Below are 20,980 nucleotides of genomic sequence, written 5' to 3' on the forward strand. Positions count from 1 at the left end.
CACCCACATCTGACACACAGGCACATCTCTCTCTCTCTCACTCACACACACACACACACACACACACACACACACACTCAAGAAATCATGAAGTGTTATTTCACATTCACTAGGATGATTCTGTTGTTTTTGTTTTTAAAGAAGTAATTGGGCTGGAGAGATGAATCAAAGGTTAAGAGCACCAACTACTCTTCCAGGGGTCCAGAGTTCAATTCCCAGCAACCACATGGTGGCTCACAACCATCCATTTTGAGATCTGATGCCCTCTTCTGGTGTGCAGATATACATGGAAGCAGAATGTTGTATACATAATAAATAAATAAAATCTTAAAAAAAATAAAGAAGTAATCTTACTCAGGAGGCAGGGGAAGTTCAAGGCCAGCCTGGTCTACAGAGTGAGTTCCAGAGCTGTCACACAGAGAAACCCCGTCTCTAAAAAAATAAAACAAAGGAAGTCTTGGTGAAGATGTGGAGAAACTAGGACAGGCTGCCATTCATCACTTGTAGCAATGTAAAGGACCTACCAATCCTGCTGGGAGCTTTCTACACTTGTGTGAAACTGGTGCTCAAACAGTTACACACCCCAAACAACACCCTTCACAGCATCTAGGAACAGAAGCACCTCCACGTCCTCCAGCAGGTAATGATGCACCAACTGAAACACACATACAGTACTGACAGAGCACGGCTGCCCTGAAAAGAGCATGCTAGGTCAGAGCAGAGCTAGACACAGGGGCTAGGGCGCAGCTCAGACACTTGGTGCTCACTCAGCATGTGTGAGGCTGTGAAGGAAAGGGAAAGGAAAAGAGAAAGACAGGACAAGGAGAGATGGGAGAAAGGAAGAAAGAAGCCAGACACAAAAGGTCAGATATTTTAACATTCTATTTATAGACTAGTTCCATCTGAGGTAACAGAACTGAGGGCAGTTGCCAGTGATGGTGGTGGGGGCCTGGATGGGAGGGAGTGGGGCCATTGCGAAAAGATTGCAGCTGCCTCTGGGGTAACTGCTGTAAAGCACCCTGAGCACACTGGGGGTGATTTCACCAGGCCTGCTGGCTCACACCTGTGACCTCAGCAAGCTAAGAGGCAGGAGGGGCCAGGTGAGCTTCAGGCCAGCTGAGGTCACACAGCAAGTTCCAGGCCAGAAAGGGTCACACAATAGGATCACCTCAAAACAGTTAATTTTATGACAGCGATTTTCCTCATTCCTAACACCACCATAACCTTACCAATATTCTATACTAAAAACAATCAACTCCACACTTGTCACTCAAGATCTCATCCCTATCCACAAGGAATCTGCACATCCTGCACACTTCGCTCTGAGACTTTACTGGTAACTGAAGTGTACACACAGGAATCTCCCTGGGTATCACACCAGTCTCCTCCTTTTCTTTTACACTGATGCTAGCACCCGCCCAAAACATACCTGTTTAAATACTGCCTGGTGACCGGATCTGGTGGGATGGCTCAGTGGCCAAAGACCTTACTTTTCTTTCAAAGAACCCAAGTTCAGTTCCCAGCACCTACACTGGGTGCCTCACAGCTGCATGTAACTCTAGATCCAGGGGTCCAATGCCTCTGGCCTGCATGGGCACCCGCACTCATGGATAGGCAAACACGCACATAACTTAAAATAATAAAAAATACTTTAAAATACTCCCTGGTGGTTAGTTTTTGTTGTTGGGTTGGTGGTGGTAAAGAAACTACCTGTGATTGGAAACTTAAGCCCTGTGGCAACAGTACAGTGTAAACATTTTCAGCAAGACAGCAGCCGGGCGGTGGTATCAAACGCCTTTAATCCCAGCAGATCTCTGTGAGTTCGAGGCCAGCCTGGTCTAGAGAGTGTGTGCCAGGACAGGCTCCAAAGCTACACAGAGTGTTTGTGAGAGGGAGGGAGGGAGGGAGGGAGGGAGGGAGAGAGAGAGAGAGAGAGAGAGAGAGAGAGAGAGAGAGAGAGAAAGATACAGGACAAGGATTCACTTAGCCCCAAGTGACCTATACACCTTGGTAAGCATCCTTCCTCAGTCTTCCATGTGATGGATAATAAGCAACTGATCACCTACAAATTCTCTTCTCATATTTATGTATTTATGTATTTATTTATTTATTGAGACAGGGTCTCATTATGTAGTCCAGGCTGGCCTGGAATGCACAGAAATCTGCCTGCCTCTGCCTCCTTCAGGGCTGGAATTAAGTATGCCATTACACCTGGCCTCCTACAAATCCTTTATTCAGAGCCCAGTAGCATGTCTGAAAAAAGTTGCACCGATGGGAAATTATAACTAATGTACAAAACATTCCATTTAGTTTTGGTGCAGGGGACTGAATCCAGAATATCATGGTCAGTCGGCAACTGCTCTACCTACTGAGCACATCCTAGCCAGCCTTCATTGAGTTTACTCATGTAGGTCATAGTCACTGGTGACTTTTGTGAACAGGAAGTCCTACCGATCCCAGCACCATTGCTGGCAGCTAAAATAAGTACTAGAAAAATGCTCTGTAAAAACAGTAATTTTTTTTTTTTTTTTTAAATTCCAACACTGGAAGGCAGAGGCAATGGGAATCTCTGAGTTCCAGGCCAACCAGGTCTACAAAGTGAGACCCTGTCTCAAAACAAAAAACAATAATACAATTTCTTAGACAGGAAGGACACATACCTGAATCCCAGCATCTGGGATATGGAAACAGGAGATCAGGGGCTCTAATCCAACCTATAGATTATATTAGACCCTATCTGAACCAAAGGAAAGTAGTAGATGATAAATATGTACTGACAGAAAGTCCCATTGGTCATTTTTTTGATAGCACAACAATAAAAATACTTTTGAAAACAGTATAATCTCAGTTTGGGTTTCATTTTAGAAGATTTGGGTTCTTCATTTTAAAATAATGGTTTATAAGCCATGAAGTGTACTGCAACTTTATTGTTTTAATTGTTTATTAGCTAAGCACGGCTTCCTGCTACCTTCTATTTCAGGTCTCACACATTTTGAAGACTTGAATGACACCTTCCACCTGTTCAGAGTTTAATGTTAAAGAATGTTGTATGGTATTTATCTAATAAAGTTTTTGATTTTTTTTATTGATTTTGGGGTTTTTTTGTTTGTTTGTTTGTTTTTGAGACAGGGTTTCTCTGGGTAGCCCTGGTTGTCCCAGAACTAGCTCTGTGGACCAGGCTGACCTTGAATTCCGTGATTGGCCAGTCTTTGCCTCCAAGTGCTGGGATTAAGTTGTACACAACTGCCCCTGGCTCCGGGTACAGACCTTAAATACAGTTTAGTGGAATGGTCTCTGGCTTTGTTTTGTTTGTTGAGTTTTGAGAACTTGGATTTTTTTTTATTAAAAAAAAATAGAGGGGTGATTGTGGCTCACACCTTTATTCCCAGCATTTTGGAAGCAGAGGCAGTCAGATCTCTTGCAAATTTGAGGCCAGATCTACATAAGGAATTCCAGGATAGCCATACCTACAAAATATTATTATTACCTTGTGTGAATGCAGCATTCAGGTGTATGGCGGTCAGAGGTCAAATTTTGGGAGTCAGATTCCCCCCCCCTTCTCTGTGTAACAACCCAAGCTGTCCCGGAACTCACTCTGGAGAGCAGGCTGACCTCAAACTCAGAGATTCCCCTGCCTCTGTCTCCTGAGTGCTGGCATTAAAGGCACTCGCCACTATCACCTGGTTAGGGAAGTCAGGTTCTTAAGTTACTTTTTCTCAGCCACAGTGCCTCGTGTGTTCCTCACTTTTCACAAACCCCCAAAACAACCTTAGATGGCACAGACCCCTCAAGCATATAAAACTAAGTTGTTTATGTAGTCAGAATAATTGTGTAACAACCTGACAGCAAAATAAATAATAAACACTGGCAGCACTAAAAATTTAGCTGGCCTGATAGCTCACATCTCTAATCCCAGCAGCACGCAAGAGACTAAGGGTCCAGGCATGTCTGAGGCTAGCCTTAACTGCAGTGGAGCCTCTGTCTCAAACAATCCAAAAACAATGAGTGAACTAAAAACTTACTTCAGTGTTTAAATGGTCAACCAGGGGAGAAATTATGTTCTTTTCCTAACAAACTGACAACACACCAAGCTTCCTAGTTAAATAAGAGGAAAAGGCGCTAGGAGGCGGGCAAAAGAACTCAACACAGGATAGAACTCTTAGAAACTATACTAGAGCAATACCCAGCCTTACTTTAGTCAATAACCTGCCATTCTATTTCAATTATGTGTTCCCCCGTGTGGCCTGGGACTTCCTATGTAGACCAGGCTGGCTCCCACTAACAGATACCTGCCTGTTTCTGTCTCCAGATTTCATCAACTTAAGGTCAGCTGGTTGGTGCTCAGAAAGTTAACTACTATCCTTGCATCAGATCATCTGGGCCTGGGGTACAAGCAGAGGAGCTAGAGAAAGCTTAGCAGCTAAAAAAAAAAAAAAAATGCACAGGGCTCCTGCAGTGCCTGAGCTGAGTTTCTAGCACCCACTACTACTAGCAGCTCACAGCCCCCGACTCCAGCCCAAGTGTGTCCAATGCCTTGGACTCCAAAAGAACCTGCACACACATGCACATACTAGCAAATATTACAAAAGAACCTGCACACACATGCACATACTAGCAAATATTACAAAAGAACCTGCACACACACTCACATACTAACACATATTACAAAAGAACCTGCACACACACTCACATACTAACACATTACTAAAGAACCTGCACACACACCCACATACTAACACATAATTACAAGAATAAGAAAGATAAACCTAAGTTTTTTTTAAGATACAGAACTTACAAGTGCTTATTTAACCCTAGAGACTGTGTCCTGCAGTAAAACTGTAAAAATTCAGCCCCACTCTTGCTGTAATGATTGGCTTTTAAAGACCAATAGTGAAAACGTGCACTCCACCCATGGTTCCCATCTACCAATAAGCATAGGGGAAGGGAGGAAGACAAGGAGTTGGATAAAAATCCAAGTTATTTTTGAGACCGGGTTTCTTGTGGCTTTTGGAGACTGTCCTGGAATTAGTTCTTGTAGACCAGACTTGTCTCGAACTCAGAGATCCACCTGCCTCTGCCTCCCAAGGGCTGGGATTAAAGGCGTGCACCACCAACGCCCAGTTCAAAAATCCAAGCTTAACAACCTCTTTTCAGGCATTGCTTGAGGCATTTGGTGGACATGGAAATAAATGGCAGTTTGTTCGATGGATGCCAACAGAAACAAGATTCTACCAGTCAGGGCACCAAATGCCCAACGCAGGGCAAAGGGCATGCCCCTCCTTGCTTTTCGCCTAAACCCCGATTAAATGCTTCACCTGGGAGCCTTTCAAAGACAGTGTAATGGTCTGCAGTTCCTCCCTCATCCTGCGTGAACTCCACAATCCCTACCTGGAGACCAGGGGGGAAGTCTTGCTTGCCAAAAACAGCAAGTGCTGCTGTCAGAGCCAAGAAACACGTCGATACGGTACGACAGTCTTCTGCCTGACTCCGGTCTGGACAACGCAACTACAAGCCAAAACGCTTGGTCCTCAGCCTACGTTACCGGTCTCCATTTTCCCAGTGGCGTTCGGTCAAATGAGCCGGTCTGCGTTCCCTCTATTCAGTAAGCTGCTCAAAGCTCCCCAGGCCAACCAAGCCCCCGCCAAGGACTGCAGTCTCTTCTTCGCTAAGTTCCCGCTCCCAAGATCGGCTCCTTCCCTCCACTTTCTCAAGACTTTTCCTAGGTCTTGCCCCAAGTCTGGCACTCCGGGTCCTCTACTAGATGTCGCTTCTGCCTGGCACAACTCCTGCCTCCTCATCGTGCTCAGCTGATTCTCATCTGTGTGCGCTCGCCCTCCCCCGAAAAAGTTGGGTATTTTTTTTTCCTTATCTCTCCTCAGATGGAGACTCACACACGGTCTCTCCCGTGCCCGGGCACCTGACACACACTCCCCTCGAGTTCCCTCACAGTCCCGTCACCGTCAGCCCCGTCACAGCTAGTCGAGAGGAAAACACTACGCAGGGCTCTTGTCCTGGGCTTTCTACTCCCACCACACGGCGCCCTGGCTTCGGCCCCACCGCTTCTCCCCTCTTCCCACGTCCGCGGGCCCGGACTCCCCAGCCTGGGCCCTGCCCTGCCCTGCCCGTCCCGCCAGCGGGCTCGGGGCTTGCTTCCCCCGGGGCAGGGCTGGCTCCGCGTGGGGCCGGCTCACCAGTTGGTCATGTCCAGGAAGAAGGCGCAGCCGGCCGGGTTCAGCTGGAAGCCGAGGAGCCGCTGGAACTCGGAGATGAGCACGTCCTTGTCGGTGGTGCCCAGGCAGCTGAACTTCTGCATGAGCTCGGGGTCCAGGTCCACGTCCATGCCCTCCATGGCGGGGGGCCCGGGGGGCCCCGGGGCGTCCGGACGCCCAGCTGCCCTCGCCCGGGCCTGCTCGCGCCCGCGCCCGTCGCCCGGGCCCGGGCCCCGCGAGGGCGGCCCGCTCGCTGGGCCGCGCCGCGCGCGCTGGCCGCAGGCAGGCCCCCAGGCCTCTCACCCCGCTCATGGGCTGGCGCGCCGCCCGCTCCGCCCCGCTCGCTCCCTCGCTCGCTTGCTCTCTCTTCTCTCTCGTTGCTCCGCTCGCTCGCTCGCTTTTGGCTCGCGCTCCCCCCCCTCCCACCCCCCCTGCGCCCGCCTCCTCTCCGCCTCCTCCGCCGGCGCCGCCGCCGCCGCCGCCGGCCGCCGCCGCCGCTGCAGCGCGCTTCGCAGGACGGCCGCCGCCGCCGTCTCACGCAGACGCCCAAAGCGCACGCGCCGGCGGCCGCCCGCCGGCCCCGCCCCTCCCTCTCGGGAGGCCCTCCTCAGTGACGTCATAAACCCGGTGACGCCTCGCGCGTACCTCACCGCGGCGGAGCGCCGGGGCAGCGGGCGGTGCTGGGCGGCGGCGCTGGGCGGGCGGCGCTGGCGGGCCCGCGCCGCGTCACGAGCTTGGGCCGCGCCGCTGGGGCGAGCGGCCCCGCCCCTGTGCTGACCGGGGCCGGGGAGTCGCCTCGGGGACGGAGAAGGCGGCGAGGTGGAAGCGCAGAGGGCTCCGCCGAGAGCTCCGACCGCGCTTCTTCAGGAGACTTTCCCCGAGGGACACGGCCGGCAGCGCCCGGCCCCCGGGGCCCCCGGCCCGGCCCCCGGCCCCCGGTGTTCACCGTGGCTGCTCCTTGTTACGCAGCCTGGGCGCGGCGGCTCCCGAAGCGTGGGTCCCAGGCGCGCTTGGAGGAGCGCCGTGCGCCGCCCCGGCCTCGGCGACCGCAGGCCGACGCCTCCGAGCCCAGCACACCGTCCAGTGCCGGCTTAAAGTCCCAGACAAAGCACGCCGGAGTACGGCACGCAGTGAGTGTACCGACCCGCCTGTCACCAAGCGGCTCCTCAGCATCACCTGTTGCCACACACAGCCAGGTCGCGGAGGCGGGTGGGTGAGCTGATCGGCTGCTCAGCCCTCGCACACAGGGCCCGGCTGGCAGCCGAGGGTGCTGGCGCCCGTCTCACCCCGCGCCTCAGAGTTCCATGCCAGCCCGATCTACAAAGGGAGTGCCAGGGCGGCCACGCCTGCATAGTGAGAACTTGTAATTTTTTATTTTTTGGAAACAGGGTTTTTAAGCGTAACATCCTTGGCTGGCCTCGAACTCACAGAGATCCGCCTGCCTCTGCCTCTATAGAGTGCTGGGATTAAAGGCGGGAGTCGCAGCCACCACCGGGCAGGAGATAACTTCCTTTAAAAAAAAAAATTAAAAAAAAGGGGGGCGGTGTTTGGCTCATGGATATGAAGGAGAAAGGAGAATCATAAACAGCCTACCCAAATCAATCAGTGTCAGGTTCAGTTCCTCAAAACATAAACGAGACACCTGACAGTGAATGATCTTTGGCTTTCATACACATGTGCACCAGCAGATACGAGCACTGGCTCACACACAAATAGTCTTCCGCCAAGAGAGGTGGCAGTGGCCTGAAATACCTGCACTGGGGAGGAGGAGGCAAGAGGGTTAATAGTTTAGGCCTAGAGTCCCCTACACAGTGTATTATATAGGTTCAGTTGTGGCTGCCTGAGATCCTTTTTGGGACAAGAGGTAGCTTTAGGCCATGTACATTTGAGATTTAAGTTTTCATCCCGCCAACTATTTATAACAATAGGACCCATCCTGTAAGTTGATTTAGATAATAAAGTAACCATATATAAATACAACGAAATGCTCAGTAAGGGTGACAACTAGCATGGGCATTCAGAATGTAACTATTATTGTACAAGGCACTAGATATGAGGGGATGGCCTTTGGTATGCAGGATGTTTTTTTTAACTTGGCCTAACTTCTAGTTCATTTTTTCTTAGTGACCCTCTATGAAAACATGAGCTATGAAGCTGGGAAGATGACTCATCTACTGTGCAAGCCTGAGGAACTGAGTTTGAATCCCCAGCACTCACTCACAAAGCTAAGCACGGGTACTTGGGAGGCAGAGGCAGGTGGATCTCTGTGAGTTCAAGGCCAGCTTGGTCTACAGATCGAGTTCCAGGACATGTTCAAAGCTACGCAGAGAAACCCTGTCTCCAAAAACCAACCAAACAAACAGAAACACAGGGAAGGGGGCTGAGGAGAGGCTCAGTGGTTAAGGACGCTTGCTGCTCTTGCAGAAGACCCAAATTAAGTTTCCAGCACCTACCTCAGCCAGCTCACAACTGCCTGTGACTCTTATTTCTAGGGAACCAAATATCTTTTCTGGACTGTGCAGGCACAGTTAGACTGCACATACTAATAAACAAAACAAAAAAATCTTTACAAGAATGCATACATAATTTTTAAAGACTAAATAAATATTTAAAAGTCACTGGGTTTTCTCTTGTAACAAACGCAAAAGAGAAGAAAACCAAAGCTCAAAAAGGCAAAAACAAAAGCCCCCAAAGAATTTCTGATTTATTATGATATTTTCCTTCATCCTTCCACCAAGTACATCCCAGTCTGCCCACACACTGGTGCCCCACTCCATCTGCGGTCAGGTGAAGAGGAGAAGAGGAAGGGTATGGGGGGTGGGGGTGCTTAAGGAAACTGTGGCGCCAGGAATTGCTCATCCATATGCTGGCTGACTCACTCAATCTTCACAACCAGATCACGTCAACGTTATGACTATTGCCATCTTCAGATAGGGAAATAAGAACCAGTGGGGTAAACACTTCGTTCAAAGACAAATACATTGAAAAAAACCAAATATAGCCTGAATTTCAGAAAAAAAAAAAAAAAAAACAACTTGTGTCCATCACTCTGCTTGGACCACAGGTGTGAATTATCATGCCCAGCCTCTATGAATTCTTGTTAGTTTTTGAGACAGGGTTTCTCTGTTTAGCTTTGGAACCTGTCCTGGAACTAGCTCAGTAAACCAGGCTGCCTCATAATCATAAAGATCCACCTGCCTCTGCCTCCTGAGTGCTCGGATTAAAGGCTTGCACCACTGTCACCTGTCTGGTTTAGTTTTTTTTTGTTTTTTTTTGTTTTTTTTTTTTTTGAGACAGGGTTTCTTTGTATTGCTTTGGAGGCTGTCCTAGAACTCGCTCTGGAGACCAGGGTAGCTTTGAACTCACAGAGATCTACCTGCCTCTGCCTCCAGAGTGCTCGGATTAAAGGCGTGTGCCACCAACGCCGGCTTGTTTTTGTTTTTAAGACAAAGTCACCAGTATCTCTGGTTGGCTGGCTGGCTTCTAGCTCACTACAGAGTAGCTAAAGTTAAGCTGGATGAAGATGAGGCAGAAGCAGGTGTTCTTTATGAGCTCCAGGACAGCTGGGGCTACACAGAAACCTTGTCTGGAAAAACTCAAAAGGAGCAGTTGAAGTTGACTTTGAACTCCTGATCCTCCTGCTTCTACCTACTAATTGCTGGAATTACAGGGGCTGCCTTGATGACTTCTGAAGAGTGACTCTTGTTAGCCCAACTGAAGTCAGCTCATCTGGGCTGCAGCTCAAGATAACTGAAGGGACCAGCTCCTCATTTTAGCAGCCATAGCAGCCTAGCACGTGCTTGCCTGACCTTGCCTTGGTCACTAGGAGGTCAGATGCCTGCCTCGTGGCAAGGAACCAATCAGAAGTTAGCTGGTGGCACTATGCTTTACAGACAAATGCACAGCAATGACTGGCAGAGTATAGCAACTGCCCTGGGAGGGCCTATGGGCCATAACAACCAGTTGACCAATCAACACAGAGCAAACCCTCCAAGCCTGGAGGCAAACCAATCCTGTGCATACCCCTAGACACTCACCTTTGCTGCCCTATAAGATCTCTATGCTGGCTGGGTATTGGTGGCGAATGCCTCTAATCCCAGCACTCAGGAGGGAGTTCAAGGCCAGCCTGGTCTCCAGAGCGATTGCCAGGATAGATATGCTCCAAAGCTACATAGAGAAACCCTGTCTCGAAAAAATCTCTATGTCGTGGCTACACAGTGTCTTTCCTTAGCCATCCGCCATGGTGGATGGATGAAAGGCCCGAGCTAACATGGGGTTAGCTTGTTAAGCCTCATGCTGTTTGCATCAAGCTTTTGGCTCTGCCTGATGATTGGGATCATCTTGCTCCTGGACCGAGATCCTGGGGGCCTGGGCCTCCAGGGGTCTTTGAATAATCACCTGGTGATTTGTGTTGTATTCAAGTTTGAAGATCGGTGCTGTAAGCAAACGAAGTTGTTGCTGCAGAGAGCTTGCTCAACAGTTCAACTTGATTAAAGATTAACAAATTAAACTCTACTTTTACTGGTGTGTTTGAGTTGCAACTATCTCACAAAAAGCAGCTGTGAAGTCATAAGGAATAAAACTCAGGGTGATCAGAATGAAAGCCTTTGTGTTTCTGACATTGGCAGTGCATCAGATCCTTTCCAGATCCTTTCAATGTACTCCAGGTTTTCTGCTCCTCCTTCATGCTTCCTTAGGACACAAATTACCAAATTAGCACACAGAATGATGACTTGGGCATCTTGTCACATGGTGTAATCCCAGCACTTAAGAAGCAGAGGATCAGGATTTAAAGCCAGACTTCACTGCTTTGCAAGGTCAAGGTGAGCCTGGGCTACATGAGACCTTGTCTCAAAAAAGCCAAAAAGAGCATCATACGGTGACACATACTGTAATCTCAGCACCTGGGAGGCAAAGGCTGGTGAATCAGGAATTCAGGGCTAGCCTCAGCTACAGAGTGAATTTGAAACCAACCTGGGTGATGTGAGACTCTGGCTCTAACAAAGCAAAACAAAACAAAAATGTGTCATTAAAGCTGGGCGTGGCGCACACCTTTAATCCCAGCACTCGGAGGCAGAGGCAGGTGGATCTCTGAGTTCAAGGCCAGTCTGGTCTACAGATCGAGTTCCAGGATAGGCTCCAAAGCTATGCAGAGAAACCCTGTCTCAAAAAACCAAAACAAAACAAAACAAAAAAAAGCGAACATGTATATTCCCTGTAATCTGACTACCTAAAAAGAGGTATGGTTAACATTCTGTAATTTATTCTTGAAATTTTATTCCACTTAAAGATTAATTTATTGGGCTGGTGGGATGGCTCGGTGGATAAAAGCATTTCCAGAGTTAGCCTGGAAACCTGAGTTCGAGCCTCAGATTCCACACTGGAAGGAGAAAAGCATCTCTTAAAAGTGGTCCTCTGATAGCCACACATGCAGCATAAACATGCACACAGTCACACAACATAGTAAAAAATATACAAGGGTGTGTGTCTATGCAGGCTCTCAGAGGCCACCTCACCACCTACTTCTCTGAAGCACTGTCTGTCTGTCTGTCTCTCCCTAAGCCTGGAGCTTCCATTTTCTCAGCTTCTTTTTTTAGTTTTTTGAGACAGGGTTTCTCTGTGTAGCCCTGACTGTCCTGGAACTCACTCTGTAGACCAGGCTGTCCTCAAACTCACTGAGATCCACCTGCCTCTGCCTCCCCAGTGCTAGGATAAAAACTGGACACAACTGTCCAACACAACTCCTTGTTTTCATTTATTGACATAGAGTCTTATTTTGCTCAAACTGTCTTCAAACTCACTATGTAGCCAGAATGGCCTTTAACAAACAGCGGTGCTCCCAGCTAAGTCCCCACTAGTACTGGTTTTGCAGATGTAAGCTTACCCCGCCTGGCTGTAATGATATATATATATATATATATATATATATATTATATATATATGTTTTTCAAGGCAGGGTTTCTCTGTGGCTTTGGAGGCTGTCCTGGAACTCGCTCTGTAGACCAGACTGGCCTTGAACTCAGAGATCCACCTGCCTCTGCCTCCCATGTGCTGGGATTAAAGGTGTGCACCACCACCACCACCACCACCACCACCACCACCACCACCACCACCACCGATGCTGCCAGCTATGTATTGACTTTTATTTTTGAGGCCTGGTCTCATTATGTAACCCTGGCTGGCCTGGGTCTCTTTATGTGGACCAAGCTGGTAGCCAAGGGTGATGGTCACTTTTGTTCTCCTGCCTCTACTTTCCAGCTGCTAGAACTGTAGGCATGAGCCACAACTGGCTTATAATAACCTTTTTATGTAAGGTTCCTTTCTCCCAATTTTTAAAATTTTTTTTGTTTCTCCCAATTTTTTGAGAGTTAAATACAGCAGCTCTTGTCCTTAATTTACCAAATCATTTTTTCTTGTATTAAAAATAGTTTGACCTCTGGAGGAAAATCCCCAAGGTCAAAGAACCACAGCTGGCTTTAGCAGAGCTGAATGTACAGCCCCTACAGTCATTCTGTTTCAAGAACACATTTTCCTTGCCACAGAGTTCCCTCAGGGGGTTTTCTATATACCTTTGTTTACTCTGACCTCAAGATTTTTTTTTATCTCAGAGTAAGTCAGCAAAAAGATTACAGATGGAAAGGACATATACCAACAGCAGCCTTGGATGTGAGTGAACCCCCAGATGCTGAGGTGGAAAAAGTCCCAGTGTTTCTCTATGCTCTGACATTCTTTCTAAATTGGAGAAGTCCGGGTAGAAAATGACTCAGTGACTGTCCCTGTCCTTGGAGCCCTAGAGAACTCTGAGTCTCTAGTTCTGACACTATACCATTGCCTTGGTAGAGTTCTCAAATTATTCTCATCCAAAGGAAACCCCTTGGAAATTCTACTTATTATTTCTTACGTTACTTTTTTTGTTTTTGGGGACAGAGTTTCTCTATACAGCTTCGGAGCCTTCCCTGGAACTTTCTCTGTAGACCAGGCTGGCCTTGAACTCAAAGAGATCTGTCTGCCTCTGCCTCTGCCTCTGCCTCCTGAGTGCTGGGATTAAAGGAATGCATCACCACCGCCCATCTTATGTTACTTTTTTGTAATTATTGGTTTAAATTTTACTTTTAAAAGTTGTTTGTGGCAGCTGGGCACTGGTGGCACAGCATTTGGGAGGCAAAGGCAGGAGGATCTCTGTGAGTTTGAGACCAGCCTGGTCTACAGAGCGAGTTCCAGGACAGCCTCCAAAGCTACATAAAGAAACCCTGTCTCAAAAAACAACAACAAAAAATTGTTTATGACCTAGTGTGTACAGGCATCTGCTGCCAAACCTTGACCCGAGTTCATTCGAAGATCCAAATGGAAAAAGAACTGATTCCTGAAACACATGCACATGTATGCTATGAGCACTTACAAAACAGAGAGTGTACAGCTTTAACCACAGAGGGTTTGGAAATGGCAGCACTTGCCAGTCATTGTGATTGGCACTGCAGAAGTGAGGCTGTTTGTAGGAAAAGGACTAGATGTGGTCTGAGCATCCAGGAGGTTTGGGGAACAAGTCTGAGGTCCGGCAGCTCATGAGAGACTAGTGATGTTTGAAGCTCAGTTTGCAGTGTGTATGTGTGTGTGTATGTGTGTGTGTGCGCGTGCACGTGTGCACGCACTCCAGTTCAGAAGTAGATATATCTGTGCTCTGATTTACAGTGGCTTCCTAGGTGCATTGTAGGTGTTTGGAACCAATGCTACTCCATTTTGATTCTTTCCCTGACACAGTAAACCCAGTCCAGTCAAATATGGCTGTGCTCTGCCAGGTATTTCCTTCAGCAACCTTGAGAAAGAAGTTTTAAGTTGCTTTTGAACTTGTCTGCTCTCAGGTTTCAGTTTCTCTGTCTTTTGTTTTGTTTTGTTTTTGTTTTTTTGCTGGAGTCGGTGGGTGTTTAAAGACAGGATTTCTATGGAAGCTCTGTAGACCATGCTGGCCTCAAACTCTTAACTCAGAGATCCACCTGCCTCTGCCTTGTGAGTGCTGGGATTAAAGTCAAGTGCCGCCACCACCTGGCTAGTTTTTAAACATTCATTCTTTTTGGTTTGTGTGTATGTGTACAGGTGAGAACAGATATCTGAGGAGTTCATAAGAGAGTCAGATCCCCGGAGCTGGTGAGCTATCTGATGTGGGTGCTGGGAGCTGAACTCTGGTTCTCTGAGTGAGTAGAGGTGTAGCAAGCTGTCTTTTGGGCCACCAAACAGCTCCCAAATCATGACAATGGAGACTTACTATTAGTTATGAATGTTTAGCCTTATCTTATACTTGTCCCATTTACTCTTAGAACTGAATTTAATCTGTTTCTCTTCCTCCATGTTTTGTCTCAGGGCTTTTTTCCTTTCTTTAATTCTGTTTTGTTTGTTTGTTTGTTTTTCTTCCCGAGACAGGGTTTAGCTGTCCTGGAACTCACTTTGCAGGGCAGGTTGGCCTTGAACTCTGAGATCCATCTGCCTCTACCTCCTAAGTGGGATCAAAGATGTGCAGCACCACCGCCGGCTTCTTTCTTTCATTCAGTATCCTGTTCCATGTTCCAGTTGACTGGCAGCTGCCTAGCCCTAGGCACCTTCCTCTCTTTTCTCCCCATTCTCTCTCTGCTTAATTCCTCTTCCTATTCTTCTGCCTATGCCTCCTCTGTCTAGCTATTGGCCATTCAGCTTTTTATTAGACCAATCAGGTGCCTTAGGCAGGCAAAGTAAAAACAGCAACACATCTTTACATAATTAAATGGAGCATAAACAAATGTAACACACCTTTACACAGTTAAATAAGTGGAGCATAAACAAACATAACACATAGTAAAAATAATACTCCACAACATAGAGGAAGTTACAACTCTTATGGCTGAGCCATCTCTTCAGGTACCCATTTTTTGAGACAGTCTTATGTAGCCCAGGATGGCCTTGAAATTCTTCTGATCCTCCTACTTCTGCCTCCGAGTTGCTGGGATTACCTATGTACCCTACTGTGCCAAGTTTCTTTGATGCCGGGAATAGAGCCCAGAGTCCTGTATGCTAGGCAAGAACTCTTAGGGAGACTCTGTCTTGAGACATACTGGACACAGATAACAGTCAGGTGTGCAGGATAATGAGGAAGTTAGAACAAAACCAAGTGTTTCATTTGAATAGATTCCTCAGGTTCCCCAGAGTTTTAGAGGAAATTCCAATAAGCCCTGAGCTTTTGGTTAAACAAAACATCCAAAAGCAAAGCACTCACTACACCTGCTGACCTTGGGGTATGACAGTGTGATGGCCAGGGCTGCTTGGCACACACCCAGAGACTCAGAGAAAAGAGGTAAGTGACTTCACAGGGGCTGGCCCTGCGGGGACAGCTGGGCTGGCCCTGCAGGGACACCACCTTCTTCCAGGAGACTCTCCATCGACAAGTTGAGGTGAGTCATCAGTCTCCAGAATGCATGGGTGGTGGTGGTGGTTTTGCCTGTGCGTGTAGATCTGCTTCTGGAAAGTTCTTCCCTCCCTCCCTTCTCCCCTCTCCCTCCCTTCCCCTCCCTTCTCCAGCTTTCCTTTCAGTCTCATTTCTGCTCTGTCACGTGAGTTTTCAGAAGATGTTAATGATGGGCTACAGAGATGGCTGAGCAGTTAAGAGCACTGGCTGCTCTCAGAGAAGATCCAGGTTCAATTTCCAGCACCCACATGGCAGCTTACAGCTGTCTGTAACTCCAGTTCCAGGGGATCTGGCACCCTCACACAGACATTCATGCCAGCAAAACAACAATGCACATAAAATAAAAAGAAATCTTGAAGAAAAACTAGTTTTTACTTTTTTTTTTTTTTTTTGGTTTGGTTGGTTGTTTTTTGTTTTTTGTTTTTTTTTCTTCGAGACAGAGTTTCTCTGTGTGGCTTTGGAGCCTATCCTGGCACTCGCTCTGGAGACCAGGCTGGCCCTCAAACTCACAGAGATCCACCTGCCTCTGCCTCCCGAATGCTGGGATTAAAGGCTGGCACCACCAATGCCCAGCTCAGGTACTTGCTTTTGATTCGATTTCTCTGAGTTCTTTCTGCCTAGCCTCTTCACCTTGCTTCCCACACACCGCCCCTGCCTCCCCCACACCCCTGCCCCTCAATTGCCATGCAGCCATCTCTTTTTCTCTTCCTTTAAGCTCGCTCTCTCCAGCGGTTTTTCATTCATTTGTGTTTGTTTTGGGGACAGGGTCTCATTGTGTGGTCCTGGCTGACCTGGAACTCACAGAGCTGCACCTGCCTCTGCCCCAGAAAGTACTGGGACTAAAGGTATGAGGCAGCACTGCCCGCTGCTCCTCAGGGTTTAAAGAGAAGCCTGCGTTCCCATTAAGCCCTCCTTGTGTGGCCTGTCTCTGTGCTGTGCTACCTCCAGGCCCTGCCTCTGCCTCCCCAATGCTGGGATTAAAGGCATCACTCTCACATTCTTGGGCTCTTTTTCATTAATTATTGACACATACATATATGCACATATATTCCTAAACATATAAGTACAGCCTACCCGGTCTGTATGTTACTTGTGTGTATGTTTTGGTGGTGTGCTCTTCTCTGGGGGATATTATTTCTTCTGCTCTCAGGGTGCCTGAGTGGTCCTTAGTTCTTTGTGTCATGTTGAGGCCTCGTGTGCTTTCCTGCATCCTGTCAGCAATGTCCACTGTCCTTGTTCAGCTCATGTTTAGGCAGTCACGTTGGTGAGACTATGAGTGTGGCTTCTGACATTCCCAGGAGACACAAGCTCACAGCAAAGTCCCTGACCTTCTGGCTTTTGACAGTCTCTCTGCCTCCTCTTTCCCGGTGATCCTGGAGCCTTAGGTGTGCCATGATGCCTCTCTGATATGACGCTTTTGTTTGAGACAGGGTTTCTCTGTGTAGCCCTGGTTGTCTCTGGAGACCAGGCTGGCCTCAAACTCAGAGATTCACCTGCCTCTGCCTCCTGACTGTTGGGATTAAAGGTGTATGCCAACACACCTGGCACTTTTTTTTTTCTAAAAATTTTTGTGGTAATACTTATTATTCATTATGATTTATTAAAGCTTGCTTGAGTATTCAGAAAGCATAGCTAGCCATAAGTCATACAGGTCAGACAATGGTGATAGACACCTTTAATCCCAGGACTGAGGAGACAAAGGCAGATGGATCTTTCTGAGTTCAAGGCCACCCAGGGCTACATAAGATTGAATCAATCGAAAAGAGTAACAGAGCTCATGACTTTAATCCCAGGACTCTTGAGAGGTATTTAAGACAGGGACAGAGCTGGGATTAAAGGTGTGCGCCACCAACACACACCTTTAATCCCAGCACTCAGGAGGCAGAGCCAGGTGGATCTCTGTGAGTTCGGGACCAAAGCGAGTGCCAGGATAGGCTCCAAAGCTACACAGAGAAACCCTGTCTCGAAAAACCAGAAAAAAAAAAAAAGAGAGAGAGAGAGACAGGGACAGCCTCAGAGCTGGCATTCATTCTCCAGCCACACTGAAGATAGGAAGGCATGGAGTCATGTTGAGAGCATAGCAGTCTGAGTGAATCTGAGGAGCAGTCAAGTGAGGAACAGTTTGAAGATTACCCCTTTGGTCTTAGCTGAGGTAGAGGTCAGAGCTAGTGGCTGGCTCCTTTGCTTTTCTGATCTTCAGCTTGAAGCTGGAACCACAATGTCTGTTACTGGGTCTTTTATTTTTTGTGTTACAATTTTCTTTCCCCACACATTTGTTATCCTGCCTGGTTGTAGTGTGTAGAAGTCATGCATGGCACTGGGGGAGAGCTGCAGCCACCCTACCCTTCCCTGCAGGCCATTTCAGATGTGTGCACTGCTTACAAAAACGGCCCTGGATATGAGAAGCTTCCCATAATTCCCTGACCTTCATTGTCCCCAGTGATGATAACTCTAAGTTACCAGAAACACAAAGTAATGGATTTCCCAGGATTATGTTGTGGAGGGGACCCTGCTTATGGTCCTTCCAGAGAGACTGGGGCTCCTGGGGCAGGGCACCATGGGATCTACCAGCAGGAAAGGAAGGTCCACAGAGGTCACTGGGGTAAGGGTGAAATGGAGCCAGATCAGAAGTTGAGACAGGCGTAATGAGGTATAGAGTCCAAGAAGCCAGAGTCCATTGACAAGTGCAGCAGAGCCTGGCACTGACCATGGGCACAGGGGCCCTCAGCTTCTGACAGAGAAGGGACCTGTGAACCCACCCACCTTGACTTAAGCCACGGCCCAAGCCGTCAGGGGATGTCTTCCTCAGAAAGCCAGATCGACCTTTCTCTCCTCGGTGATGGGGCAGGACTCAGGGTGGGGTTTGTACTTTGAGACTTCAGGACTGGTGGTGCATCAGCAGGTATTTGCCACCATGCCTGTCGGTCTCCATTTGATGTCTTTAATCTCCAGGTGGAGGGAAGAGCAGACTCAGTTGTCCTCTTTTTTTTATTTTTTTAATTTATTTTATTTTATTTTATTTTTTGAGAAAGGGGTTCTGTGTGTAACAGCTCTGGTTGGATGGTGCACACCTTTAATCCCAGCATTGCCCTTAGGAGACAGAGGCAGGTGGATCTCTGTGAGTTTGAGGCCAGCATGGTCTTCAAAGAGAGTTCCAGGATAGGCTCCAAAGCTACACAGAGAAACCCTGTCTCGAAAAACCAAAAAGAAGAAGAGGAGGAGAGAAGAGAAGAAGAAGAAGAAGAAGAAGAAGAAGAAGAAGAAGAAGAAGAAGAAGAAGAAGAAGGAAGAAGAAGAAGAAGAAGAAGAAGAAGAAGAAGAAGAAGAAGAAGAAAAGAAGAAGAAGAAGAAGAAGAAAAGAAGACCACCCTGATTGGAAACTCCAGAGGGACAGGCTGCAGGGGTAGGGAAGTCTTCAGTCGAGCAGGAAATGTAGTGCTGTGGTAGAGAGAGTGCTGGCCTAGCATGCACAAGGCCTTGGCTTCAGTCCCCAGCGCTGTCAAAGGCTTCAGTAAAAGCAGTTATTTGTTTCAAGTGGATTCAAAATTTGATTTATAATCTGCACTTTATATTTTATTGTGTCCCCAAATTTGGTAGTCCACTAAACATGGACATCTAATTTACACAACAATGTAATGAAAATTAGGGAGTTTTTATATTTTCTTTTGTTTGGGGGTTGGTGAGTATATAATCATGCAGAGGTCAGAGAAGGATATCGGGTGACTCCCTCAATTGCTCTCTACCATTTTTTTTTAATTTACATTTTGGCTGGAAATGGTGGTGCACACCTTTAATCACCAGTACTTGGGAGGCTGAGGCAGGCAGACCTCTTTGAGTTTCAGGCCAGTCTGGTCTAAAGAGTGAGTTCCAGGACATATAGGCTACACAGAGAAACCCTGTACCCAAACCAAAAATATTTTTTATGACTTTGGGTGTTTTGCTGGTATGTATTTATGTGTACCACGTGCGTTCCTGTCCACCTTATGTTTTGAGACAGTTTCCCACTGAACCTCAAGCTAGACTAGGCTGGCTGGCCAGCAAATTCGCAGGATCCACCTGTCTCCACCTCTGCACGATGGGGTTATAAGCACACACAGCTGTGCCTGGCTTTCACCTGAATGCTAGAGATCTCAACTCAGTCCTCTTGCTTTCACAGCAGGTATTAACCCTTTAAGCCATTTCCCCAGGCCCTATGTGTGAGTTTTTAGAAAATTAGTGTGTACATTCATACCATGGTGTATGTGTGTCAGTCCAGAGGACCTAGGTTCAATTCCCAGCACCCACATGGCAGCTCTGTAACTCCATTTCTAGGGGATCTGATACCTTCACACCAATGCACATAAAATATTAAAGTTAAACAAAACCCCAAAACCAACCAATGACTAAAACAATGCAGAGGTTAGTGAGTGGCTTGGTAGGTAAAAGCTCTTGGACAACCTGAGTTTGACCCTGGGGGCTCAAAGTGTGGAAGAGAGCAGACTCTGACCGCCACACGAATGCTTGTGGCGTGTGTGCCCACACACTCACTGTGCTTGCAGCATGCTTGCTCCCGCACACTGTGACATGAGTGCCTGTGCACTCATTCTGCTGGTTTAGTTTTTATTCTCAATTTGACACAACCTAGAGTCTCCTGGTTGATGGCTACTTTGTCAACTTTATTACATCTGGAATCTAAAATTAACTAAAACATCATAAAAAAAATGGCTGGGCACAACTACAGGGGCCTTTTTTTTTTTTTTTTTAATTTTTGAGACAGGGTTTCTCTGTGAAATAATTCTGGCTGTTCCAGAACTCGTGTTGTAGACCAGGCTGTCTTTGAACTCAGATCCATCTTCATCTGCAGCCCAAGTGCTCTGATTAAATGCATGCTCCCCGACCGTCCAGCTATATTTAAACATTTTAATTTTGTATGCCATTATGCACACGTATGCCAAGATGTTCCTGCAAAGGTGAGAATCAGTTTTCACGCTCCACGTTATTTGAACTTCTGGCCCTCCTGCCTCGGGAACGTCCTACTCAAAATGCACCATTCATGAATTTAGAGGCATGAGCTTGTGCATGTCGAAGGGTTCACCTTGGTGCTTTGAAGGGCATGTCTGAAAAAACAAGGCTTTCCAACTGGAGCAAAGGCATTAGGTTCTCATACACTGGCTGTTTGGTCCACGGACAGGGTAGGGCTGGACCCTGGCTATCTCAGCTCATGTCCTGACTTCACCACTTACTAACTTTGCAATCTTGTGCCGATTTATGTTACCTCTTTGGTGCTGAATTTCATTATCAGTAAAAAATAAAACAAAACAAAAACTTCACATCCAATCCCATCAGATAACAATGAAAATCC

At 47.5% G+C, this 20,980-nt stretch overlaps 2 protein-coding genes across 3 annotated transcripts in view; one reads left to right on the forward strand and one right to left on the reverse strand.

Annotated features, from left to right (window-relative positions):
• The window catches only part of Ilrun (inflammation and lipid regulator with UBA-like and NBR1-like domains), a 60,391-nt gene extending 53,962 nt beyond the window's left edge, over positions 1 to 6,429 (reverse strand). The window contains exon 1 of one of the 2 annotated variants that reach the window (XM_027389015.2): positions 6,192 to 6,429. In XM_027389015.2, coding sequence (XP_027244816.1) covers positions 6,192 to 6,349 — 158 coding nt within the window. In that variant the 5' untranslated portion in view covers positions 6,350 to 6,429. The remainder of the gene's footprint in view (positions 1 to 6,191) is intronic. The other variant, XM_027389014.2, reaches the window with a different exon arrangement.
• On the forward strand, positions 6,348 to 8,488 carry LOC118239534 (translation initiation factor IF-2-like). The gene is made up of 3 exons (XM_035451438.1): positions 6,348 to 6,836; positions 6,881 to 7,418; positions 8,334 to 8,488. Exons 1-3 carry the CDS (start codon positions 6,348 to 6,350, stop codon positions 8,477 to 8,479), a joined length of 1,173 nt encoding a protein of 390 aa, XP_035307329.1. The 3' UTR covers positions 8,480 to 8,488.
• Positions 8,489 to 20,980: the final 12,492 nt, after the last annotated feature.

The sequence above is a fragment of the Cricetulus griseus genome, assembly GCF_003668045.3.
Source record: "Cricetulus griseus strain 17A/GY chromosome 1 unlocalized genomic scaffold, alternate assembly CriGri-PICRH-1.0 chr1_0, whole genome shotgun sequence".
Taxonomy (NCBI): Eukaryota; Metazoa; Chordata; class Mammalia; order Rodentia; family Cricetidae; genus Cricetulus; species Cricetulus griseus.